The sequence below is a fragment of the Nerophis lumbriciformis genome, linkage group LG24 (genome assembly GCF_033978685.3).
Source record: "Nerophis lumbriciformis linkage group LG24, RoL_Nlum_v2.1, whole genome shotgun sequence".
Lineage (NCBI taxonomy): Eukaryota > Metazoa > Chordata > Actinopteri > Syngnathiformes > Syngnathidae > Nerophis > Nerophis lumbriciformis.
In genome coordinates, this window is record NC_084571.2 from 29,338,944 (window position 1) to 29,351,058 (window position 12,115).

The window sequence follows — 12,115 nt, forward strand, 5'->3', positions numbered from 1 at the left end:
CCCTGCTTGGCACTCAGCATCAAGGGTTGGAATTGGGGGTTAAATCACCAAAATGATTCCCGGGCGTGGCCACCGCTGCTGCCCACTGCTCCCCTCACCTCCCAGGGGGTGATCAAGGGTGATGGGTCAAATGCAGAGAATAATCTCGCCACACCTAGTGTGTGTGTGACAATCATTGGTACTTTAACTTTAACTTTATCCGATTATTTATATATATATATTTCCCCCCGATTATCAATCGATTAATCGAAGTAATAATTGACAGATTCATCGATTATCAAATTAATCGTTAGTTGCAGCCCTAATACACATACATATGTATGCATGTATGCATATGTGTATATGTAATACATATACACACATGTATACATATACACGCAGTTCCCCCTTTTTGCTAATGAATATACTCACAATTTAGCAGCAACACCATGCTAACTTAGCATATTCACAGAAGAAAAGTGGTGTCTGACTTTTAGAGCTATGTGCTGTATTTTAAGGTGTGTAGCAAAGCCTACTTATTTTTTTTTTTAATTTAATTTTTTTTTTTAAAGCTGCCTATATGTCTTTCGTGGGTGGGTCATAAGTGGGAAAACTTCACGGGCAACTTCAACAGTGAGCCATTTCTCTCAAAAGTGCAGCAAACAAGTGAGGGAAATGGTCGCCTTCTCTTACGTTTAGCAGGAATATGAACATTATCACCTTTTTTAAAACTTTTTTTTTTTTTTATTGCTCCATGTTGCTTTGGCTTGGGCACCCTGTCAGGTTTTATTCATGTGGACTTTCTGACCCTGCAGGGGGTGTTTATTGTAGCGTCCCGGAAGAGTTAGTGCTGCAAGGGATTCTGGGTATTTGTTCTGTTGTGTTTATGTTGTGTTACGGTGTGGATGTTCTCCCGGAGGGATGACTTTTTTTTCTCTCCGATTCAAGCGAGGGAGCACAGCTTTAGAATGACCAGTGGAGGACGGAGGAAGCGGGAGTCGGGGCGTTGCCGTGGCGACAGGGAAGAGGGACGATGTTCCGGAGAGAAAACACATTTTAGCCTCTTAGCACACGACCGGCGTGCTAAGGAAGTCGCCGGGCCTCGGTCGGCCATCTTTGTGAGTTGTGGCGTGCACTCGGATGTGAATAATCTGTGAAATGGGGTGAGAGCGACAGTGTAGTCAGACAGAGAAGTGACATTGTTTAGAACTGGCAGCTTTACTACTCTCTCTCTCTCTCTCTCTCGCTCGCCCGCTCTACCCTTCTGTCCCTCCCCAAATCAGACAAGTTTGCTTGTCATGTGACAATTAGACAGGATCAGTGGATGGCGGTGCAGAGGCAGACTGAGGGATGGAAGGCACGAAGGAAGTCTGATGGAGGACCCGGGGAACCCCTCAGGTGGGCGCCTCTCGAGTCTAGTCTTTTCTTGACCACCTCTCTTTATACTTTAACGAGCCGCTTCCTCTGTAGAGGAGGTGTGGGTGCGTGAGAGACTTGTGTTTGTTGTTATGAAAGTCAAGTAGCTCTGCTGCAGAGCTTCAAAAAAAAAAGAAAAAAAAAAAAGGCTCACCGGGATCCTTGATGGCTGCTGCCGCCTCGTTGTTGCTGATGAGCTGCTTTGAACAAACTCCGACGTGTCCTCCAGGGACCTTTTAAGTCGTTTGTTACGAGCTGATGGAGCTTTTTTATTTTGATGTCGCGACTCATCGTTGTGCTTGAACGTGTGTTCCCCCCTTTTTTAATGCATGCGTGGGCCATTTCATTAGGCACACCTGTGTAAGTGATCTCGACGTTTTTAAAGACCTGGACCTTCACCTGTCAATCAGTAGGGATGCACTACCACATCAAAAGGTTTGCCTTTTTCATGAATAATAATGTTCTGTTTTCATTTATTGTTGGCTGAACAATTAGAGATGTTGTCCAACTCTTAGCTACCGATTCCGATATCAACCGATACCGATATATACAGTCGTGGAATTAACACATTATTATTCCTAATTTTGTTGTGATGCCCTGCTGGATGCATTAAACAATGTAACAAGGTTTTCCAAAATAAATCAACTCAAGTTATTGGGAAAAAAATGCCAACATGGCACTGCCATATTTATTATTGAAGTCACAAAGTGCATTATTTTTTTTTAACATGCCTCAAAACAGCAGCTTGGAATTTGGGACATGCTCTCCCTGAGAGAGCATGAGGAGGTTGAGGTGTGGGGGGTTTAGGGGGTAGCAGGGGGTGTATATTGTAGCGTCCCGGAAGAGTTAGTGCTGCAAGGGGTTCTGGGTATTAGTTCTGTTGTGTTTATGTTGTGTGACGGTGCGGATGTTCTCCCGAAATGTGTTTGTCATTCTTCTTTGGTGTGGGTTCACAGTGTGGCGCATATTTGTAACAGTGTTAAAGTTGTTTATACGGCCACCCTCAGTGTGACCTGTTTGGCTGTTGATTAAGTATGCATGGCATTCACTTGTATGTGCGAAAAGCCGTAGATGTTATGTGATTGGGCCGGCACGTAAAGGTTTATTGGCGCTCTGTACTTCTCCCTACGTCCGTGTACACAGCGGCGTTTTAAAAAGGTCATGAATTTTACTTTTTGAAACCGATCATTTTAAAACCGATACCGATAATTTCCAATATCACATTTTAAAGCATTTATCGGCCGATAATATAGGCAGTCCGATGTTATCGGACATCTCTATTAACAATGTGTCAGTACAGATGTTTTATACACACCCAGGCCTGGGTCGATAGTAAATTATCCCAACAATATATTGACCGACAAATTATTGCTGTTAAACAATATTATTGTCAATTAGTGTTGTAACGATACCAATATTTTGGTACCAGTACTAATTATTTCGGTACTTTTCGTAGCGGGAAAAAGAGGACGTCCCATTAGTTCGGCTGTAAGCTGACTTTTATTTACGTTTATTTAATATTTAGAATGCATTAAAAAAAAAAAATTCCATCCATCGTCATGTCTTTCATAATGATGGTGAACCATAGGCAAAATTCCCAAAAAAGTGCAGTTCCCCTTTAAAGGCCTACTGAAATGCGATTTTCTTATTTAAACGGGGATAGCAGGTCCATTCTATGTCATACTTGATCATTTCGCGATATTGCCATATTTTTGCTGAAAGGATTTAGTAGAGAACATCGACGATAAAGTTCGCAACTTTTGGTCGCTGATAAAAAAGCCTTGCTTGTACCGGAAGTAGCAGACGAGTAGCGTGACGTCACAGGTTGTGGAGCTCCTCACATCTGCACATTGTTTACAATCATGGCCACCAGCAGCGAGAGCGATTCGGACCGAGAAAGCGACAATTTCCCCATTAATTTGAGCGAGGATGAAAGATTTGTGGATGAGGAAAGTGAGAGTGAAGAAGGACTAGAGGGCAGTGGGAGCGATTCAGATAGGGAAAATGCTGTGAGAGGCGGGTGGGACCTGATATTCAGCTGGGAATGACTAAAACAGTAAATAAACAAGACATATATATACTCTATTAGCCACAACACAACCAGGCTTATATTTAATATGCCACAAATTAATCCCGCATAACAAACACCTCCCCCCTCCCGTCCATATAACCCGCCAATACAACTCAAACACCTGCACAACACACTCAATCCCACAGTCCAAAGTACCGTTCACCTCCCCAAAGTTCATACAGCACATATATTTCCCCAAAGTCCCCAAAGTTACGTACGTGACATGCACATAGCGGCACGCACGTACGGGCAAGCGATCAAATGTTTGGAAGCCGCAGCTGCATGCGTACTCACGGTACCGCGTCTGCGCATCCAACTCAAAGTCCTCCTGGTAAGAGTCTCTGTTGTCCCAGTTCTCCACAGGCCAATTGTAAAGCTTGACTGTCATCTTTCGGGAATGTAAACAATGAAACACCGGCTGTGTTTGTGTTGTTGCAGTCGGCCACAATACACCGCTTCCCACCTACAGCTTTCTTCTTTGCTGTCTCCATTGTTCATTGAACAAATTGCAAAAGATTCACCAACACAGATGTCCAGATTACTGTGGAATTTTGCGATGAAAACAGACGACTTAATAGCTGGCCACCATGCTGTCCCAAAATGTCCTCCACAATCCGGGACGTCACGCGCTGACGTCATCATACCGAGACGTTTTCAGCAGGATATTTCGCGCAAAATTTAAAATTGCACTTTAGTAAGCTAACCCGGCCGTATTGGCATGTGTTGCAATGTTAAGATTTCATCATTGATGTATAAACTATCAGACTGCGTGGTCGGTAGTAGTGGGTTTCAGTAGGCCTTTAAAGTTAAGGACTTTTGTGATTTCTGATCATTTGTTCGGGCACCAAAGGGGCCTTTGTGTGTGTGTGCGTGCGTGTTGGAAGAGTGGCACACACAGAGAACAGCATCTTGATGTTGTTTCGGCTTGTTAAAGAGAAAGTTGATCCATCACCCCTTTGTTATATTTGTTTGATATACAGTACTGTACAGCACGTTATATTGTGTTCTAAAAAAAAGTGCAGTTCCCCTTAAATAAGTTTACACTATTATTACACTATTATTTCTTTGCAGAGAAAACATACAATTTTGTTCTGGTTTCATAAGAGGAATATTATTTTTATTTGTATGTGATTATCTTTTTCTATTTGGATTTTAAAATGTTTTAGAATATTTTTTTTAATAAATGCAAATTGGGAAATCGGTTATTTTCACTTCCTGTTTATGTGATGTCAGACAAGTTAATTTCCCGTTGATGGACCTCACTGTGAAGTTGATATCGAATCAATGTGAATACTGTGTCTTAGCGGTTTAGACAATAATGTGTTTATACAAGTTTAACTTGTGGAATGACGTTTCTTAATGGGGAAATATGTTAATATTTCTTATTTTCATGTTAGCATTTATGCTAGCTAGCAAGCTAAGGCTAGTCGGTCCATCATTTTATCAATGTCTGGTTACCAATCACGGTTTGTCGATTATTTTAATTTAATATGGTAATACTAACCGTCAGGAGTTTTACCGGAGTTATCATTATTACCGTTTACGCACATGTAGTACAAACATCAGATGCAAACAGCGACTGCTCTTGCAGCCTGCACGTAACAATTTATGCGTTTATCGAGTCTGGCAAAGTTATCGAGTTCATTTGCATTTATCGTTCGATTTATTGACTTATCAAACGTCGGCCCAGGTGTATACACACCTTAGACTGCTTCTAACTTCTTTTCCCATGTAATTAATACCCCCTAGACCAGGGGTTGGCAACCAAAACGTTGAAAGAGCCATATTGGACCAAAAATACATAAAACAAATCTGTATGGAGCCGCAAAAAATGATATTTAAGTCTTATAATGAAGGCAACACATGATGTAAGTGTCTATATTAGCTATAATAGTCTACTATCAAAATGACTATGTGTCGCAGGCTTCGTTGACAGAAATGTTGAAATTTAATATTTGTTCTACACATTTTTACAACATTAGAAACCATTAATAAATCAGAGGCTACTCAGAAGGTGAGATAACTCCTGGAAATTACTGGCTTTGAATGGCCAAAGGTGTATGTGTGTGTCCAAGTTAAAGGAAACGGCAAGCTGTCGTCTATTAATAGATTTATTACAATATTTGGCAAGCTAGGTAATATTTGCTGTGGTCTGGAACAACATGGCACACAAGCAACTATCTGAAATGTGTCATGAGTAGGGATGTCCGATAATGGCTTTTTGCCGATATCCGATATTCCGATATTGTCCAACTCTTTAATTACCGATACCGATATCAACCGATACCGATATCAACCGATATATACAGTCGTGGAATTAACACATTATTATGCCTAATTTGGACAACCAGGTATGGTGAAGATAAGGTACTTTTAAAAAAAATTAAAAACATTTTCTTGAATAAAAAAGAAATTAAAACAATATAAAAACAGTTACATTGAAACTAGTAATTAATGAAAATTAGTAAAATTAGCTGTTAAAGGTTAGTACTATTAGTGGACCAGCAGCACGCACAATCATGTGTGCTTACGGACTGTATCCCTGCAGACTGTATTGATATATATTAATAAATATATTGTAGGAACCAGAATATTAATAATGGAAAGAAACAACTCTTTTGTGTGAATGAGTATAAATGGGGGAAGAAGGTTTTTTGGGTTGGTGCACTAATTGTAAGTGTATCTTGTGTTTTTTATGTTGATTTAATACATACATGCCAACCCTCCCGGATTTTCCGGAAGACTCCCGAAAGTCAGCGCCTCTCCCGAAAACCTCCCGGGACAAATTTTCTCCCGAAATTCCTGAGTGACGTGTCGACAGCCTGTTTTCATGTCCGCTTTCCCACAATATAAACAGCATGCCTGCCCAATCACGTTATAACTGTAGAATGATGGAGGGCGAGTTCTTGGTTTCTTATGTGGGTTTATTGTTAGGCAGTTTCATTAACGTCCTCCCAGCGCGGCAACAACACACAACAACAGCAGTCACGTTTTTGTCTACCGTAAAGCAGTTCGTCTGCCGTAAACAGCAATGTTGTGATACTCTTGAACAGGACAATACTGCCATCTACTGTACATGCATATGTGACAATAACATCTAGGGCTTTAAGAGAGTGCAGTGCACAACTGCGCACACAACAAGGAGACGAAGCAGAATGCACCATCAGAGAGGGTGTTCAGCATGGTTAGAAAAATAGTGACAGAGAATAGAACAAGGATGGACAATTCAACCCTTAACTTAACAATGAGTAGATGAGTGTTATGTGTGTGTATATGTGTATATAAATGAACACTGAAATTCAAGTATTTCTCTTATTTATATATATATATATATATACATATATATATATATATATATATATATATATATATATATATGGCTAGAATTCACTGAAAGTCAAGTATTTGTTATCCATCCATCCATCCATTTTCTACCGCTTATTCCCTTTGGGGTCGCTGGAGCCTATCTCAGCTACAATCGGGCGGAATATATATATATATATATATATATATATATATATATATATATATATATGAAATACTTGACTTGGTGAATTCTAGCAGTAAATATACTCCTCCCCTCTTAACCACGCCCCCAACCCCGCCCCGACCACGCCCCCGCCCCACCCCAGACCACGCCTACCACCCACCCACCTCCCGAAATCGGAGGTCTCAAGGTTGGCAAGTATGATTTAATAAAAAATAAAAAAAATAAAAAAACGATACTGATAATAAATAAACCGATACCGATAATTTCCGATATTACATTTTAACACATTTATCGACATGAGACATGCAAAACCAAATTATATACAAATAGGATACAAGTAATGGATATTAAATGAGCTCAAATATACCTACAAATGAGGAATAATGATGCAATATGTACATACAGCTAGCTCAAATAGCATGTTAGCATTGATTAGCTTGCAGTCATGTACTGACCAAATATGCCTGATTAGCATAACATCAACAAAGCTCATTCACGCACAGTATAAAACTTTTGGTGGACAAAATGAGCCAGAGGAGTGGAAGATTTCACATGCAAACAAACTGTTGCGTCACAGTCCACACTATGGTGAGTTCAAGAACCGCCGATATTAGCAGGACAAAACAATGTTCACCAAATAGTCAGTGAAGCATGCAAACAAACATATGAAACAGTGGGCTTTCTAACAATTGGGAAGTTTCGTGTCATGTTTGCCGCTTATCAAAAAACATACGAAAACATAAAAATGTTTCCATTTTCAATCCTTTTTTAAAAATGCTCCAGGGCGGTTTTAAAGAGCCGTGTGTTGCTGACCGTCGTCCGAGATAAGCTGTTAATTTCTCATACAAATCTGGTTGCAGGTGTGCCTAATGAAGTGTCACACGATGCAATGCTAATCTTCATTACAGTGAAAAGGGTTCAATGTCCAAAAAAACCAACCTAAATATTTAAGGATGGCTATTTGTTTGAGTCCCTAATGAAGTGTCTGTAGCCAACCCGCCTGTTTCCATGGCGATGTCAGCCGGTATCTGGGTGCCCCTCCTTCCTACACCGTGACTCAGTTCCGAAAGACCACCAACACCGCCCTGTACCACGTGTGTGTGTGTGTTTACCTAGGTGTGTGTTTGTTTTTAAGCACACGGAAACAGACCTCTCTTCTCATTAAAGATTCCTGCAATGAGGAGTAAGCGGGCGCCGATGTGACAGTCATGTCTGGCGCCACCGCCGCGCGCTGGTGTTTGAGTGTTCTCATTAGCCCGCTGGGGTTTGAGTCAATGGAGGCCAACACCTATTCCCCCACACACACACACTCTTGTGTCTTCCCTTTCAGCACACTCCAATTAGGATCTATGTTTGTGTGTGTGAGCACTCAAGTGTGTGTGTGTGTGTGTGTGTGTGTGTGTGTGTGTGTGTGTGTGTGTGTGTGTGTGTGTGTGTGTGTGTGTGTGTGTGTGTGTGTGTGTGTGTGTGTGTGTGTGTGTGTGTGTGTGTGTCGGAGATGCCCAATTGTTCCCGACTTGACCCTGTTGAGTTGTCGTTACAGTTAATTAGCCATCAGAGTTTATGCCATCATTTATAAACCGGCATCAAATCAGGCCTCACTTGTAGCTACTTTTGGGATAAATGTCAGAACACACACACACACACACACACACACACACACACACACACACACACACACACACACACACACACACACACACACACACACGCACACATTCTTGTATTTGTTACCTTCTTGAGACCTCCGAAAAATGCCTACCTCTTTAGGACCACTCTTTCTAGATATATAAAGATGTGTATTTACAACATTAATAATATGTACATACTATGCAAATACAAAAAAGCTTGTTAGAATTTCACAAGAAAAAGGTCCCAATTTCACAAGAAAAACATAGAATTTTGGCAGTATTATAATAAAAGTTGTAATTTGACTCAACGCAAGTCAAAGTTTTACAAGAAAAACTGAATATTTGTGCAATATTATGATAAAAGTTGGAATTTTTTTACGCACTAACAGTCGCAATTTTACAAGACAAAACTTTAAATTGTGGCAATTTTATGAAAATAGACGTAATTTTACTCGACAGAAGTCACAATTTTATAAGAAAACTTTCAAATTTTGGCAATATTTTAATAATAATCTGAAAAATGACAAGAGTCATAATTTAATTTAAAACATGTCACTATTTTATAAGAACAACAAAAAAATTGGCAATATTGTGATAAAAGTCAGAATTTTATATGACAAATGTGGCCATTTTGCATTAAAAAGTAATAATTTTACATAAAAAAGTAATAATTTCATGGGAAAATATTGCAATATTACAGAAACCGAAAGAATATGAGACATTTTTCCTAATTTTTTAAGAAAAAAGTCGACACATTGTGAGAAAAAGACTGCTTTTAGTAAATTATAAATTTCTTTTAATTTTTTTGTTTGTAATTGTTTTTTAATCTTCATTATATACTTCAATTTATTACAGTATGTCTCTATATACATATTTTATTTAATTTTTGTATTAATTTTGGCCAAAGGGGGGCGCATTTCAATTTCTTACACAAACTTGTTATTACATATGTTGACCAGAGGGGGAGCACTTTTAAAAGCGACACACAGTCAATTTGAAAAATCCCTCCTTTTTGGGACCACTCTCATTTTGATAGATTTCACCAAATGAGACATTCTCTATTAGATGCAATGGTTTTCCGTATTGGGACCATGATTTATGTCATCACTTGTTCACCGGTCCTCATTTGGAAGGTACTTTTCCTTGTTGATGTCTCAAGAAGGGTAGAAATACAAGAACACACACACACACACACACACACACACACACACACACACACACACACACACACACATTCTTGTATGTGTTACCTTCTTGAGACCTCTTTAGGACCAGCCTTTCTAGATATATAAAGAAGTGTATTTACAACATCAATAATATATACATACTATGCAAACATCAAAAAGCTTGTTGTGAAAAATTAGTTGTAATTTCACAAGGAAAAACTTGGAATTTTGGCAGTATTGTAAAAAAAGCCGTAATTTTACTCAACAGAAGTTGAAATTTTACAAGAAAAACTCAACATTTGTGCAATATTGTGATAAAAGTTGGAATTTTACTCAATAAGAGTCGCAATTTTACAAGGAAAGCTTTAAATGTTGGCACTTTTTTGGCAATTTTATGAAAAGAGTCATAATTTTACTCAAAAAATGTCACTATTTTACAAGAACAACAAAACAATTGGCAATATTGTGATACAAGTCCGAAGTTTATATGACAAATGTCACCATTTTGCATTAAAAAGTAATAATTTTACATTAAAAAGTAATAATTTTACGAGAAAATATTACAGAAACAGAATATGAGAAATTGTTCCTATAGTCGATACGTGAGAAAAAGGCTGATTTTAGATCATTTTTTAATTTTTTAATTTTTTGTTTTGGCTAATCACACTTGTTATTACATATGTTGGCCAGAAGGGGAGCACTTTTAGAACCGAGACAGTTTTTAGTTTTTTTTGGGACCACCCTAATTTTGATAGATTTCACCACCAGGGGTGCAAATGAGACATTCTTTATTAGATGCAATGGTTTTCCGTATTGGGACCATGATTTATGTCCTAACTTGTTCACACCTCCTCATATGAAAGATCATTTTCCTTGTTGAAGTCTCAAGAAGGGTAGAAATACAAGAACACACACACACACACACACACACACACACACACACACACACACACACACACACACACACACACACACACACACACACACACACACACACACACACACACACACACACATATTTTTGTATTTAATACTACCCTTTCTAGATATATAAAGATTTGTATTTACAACATTAATAATATATACATACTATGCAAATACAAAAAAGCGTGTTGGAATTTCACAAGAAAAAGGTAACAATTTCACAAGAAACATTTTGGATTTTGGCAGTATTATAATAAAAGTCGTAATTTTACTCAACGTAAGTCAAAGTTTTACAAGAAGAACTGAGCTTTTGTGCAATATTATGATAAAAGTTGGAATTATACTCAATAACAGTCGCAATTTTATAAGAAAAGCTTAAAGTTTTGTCATTTTTATGAAAAGAGTCGTAATTTTACTCGACAGAAGTCACAATTTTATGAGAAACTTTCCAATTTTGGCAATATTTTAATAATAATCGGAATTTCACTCGGCAAAATTATGACGAGTCATCATTTCATTTAAAACATGTCACTATTTTATAAGAACAACAAAAAAATTGGCAATATTGTGATAAAAGTCAGAATTTTATATGACAAATGTGGCCATGTTGCATTAAAAAGTAATAAATTTACATAAAAAGTAATAATTTCACGGGAAAATATTGCAATATTACAGAAACAGAAAGAATATGAGAAATTGTTCCTAATTTTATACGAAAAAAGTCGACACATTGTGAGAAAAAGACTGCTTTTAGTAAATTGTAAAAAAATTTAGAATTTTTTGTTTGTAATTGGTTTTTAATCTTCATTATGTACTTCAAGTTATTACAGTATGTCTCTATATTCATATTTATTTTATTTTTTTTAATTAATTTTGGCCAAAGGGGGCGCATTTAAATTTGTTCCACACACTCGTTATTTCATATGTTGACCAGAGGGGGAGCACTTTTAAAACCGACACACAGTCAATTTGAAAAATTCCTCCTTTTTGGGACCACCCTAATTTTGACAGATTTCACCACCAGGGGTGCAAATTAAAATCTCTATTTTTTGTTTTTTGTAATGTGTTTAAGGCCGATGACAAACGAGTCAGGGACCACAGATGGCCCCTGTGCCGCATTTTCAGCAACCCAGCTATAGAAGCTAACTGTAGTAACTATAGTCTTAGTACCGTAGTGTATTTGTTCATCCTATGGTCACATATGGAACGCGGGTTGTCTTACGTCAACACCGGAAGTCTTCAAATCAGCTGTTCACCTGGCGGGTTTTTTCAGGGATGAATAGGGAAGTCCTTCTTTAGCTGCCGTCTTGTTTTATCATATACTGCTGCCTTTGCACCTGTCAATGTTTACTTTTGTACGCACATTCAATCAACAAAAAATCCTGACTTTGGAGCAATGTTCACGGACTCTAGTATTTGGCTCTCTATTAGATGCAAT

The 12,115-nt window shown here is 38.3% G+C and overlaps 1 protein-coding gene across 2 annotated transcripts in view; it reads left to right on the forward strand.

Annotated features, from left to right (window-relative positions):
• Positions 1–759: 759 nt before the first annotated feature.
• srcin1a (SRC kinase signaling inhibitor 1a) overlaps positions 760–12,115 on the forward strand; it is a 230,460-nt gene continuing 219,104 nt past the window's right edge. For both annotated transcript variants that reach the window (XM_061981945.2, XM_072915998.1), the window contains exon 1: positions 760–1,377. In XM_061981945.2, the coding sequence (XP_061837929.2) occupies positions 1,353–1,377 (25 nt within the window). In that variant the 5' untranslated portion in view covers positions 760–1,352. The remainder of the gene's footprint in view (positions 1,378–12,115) is intronic.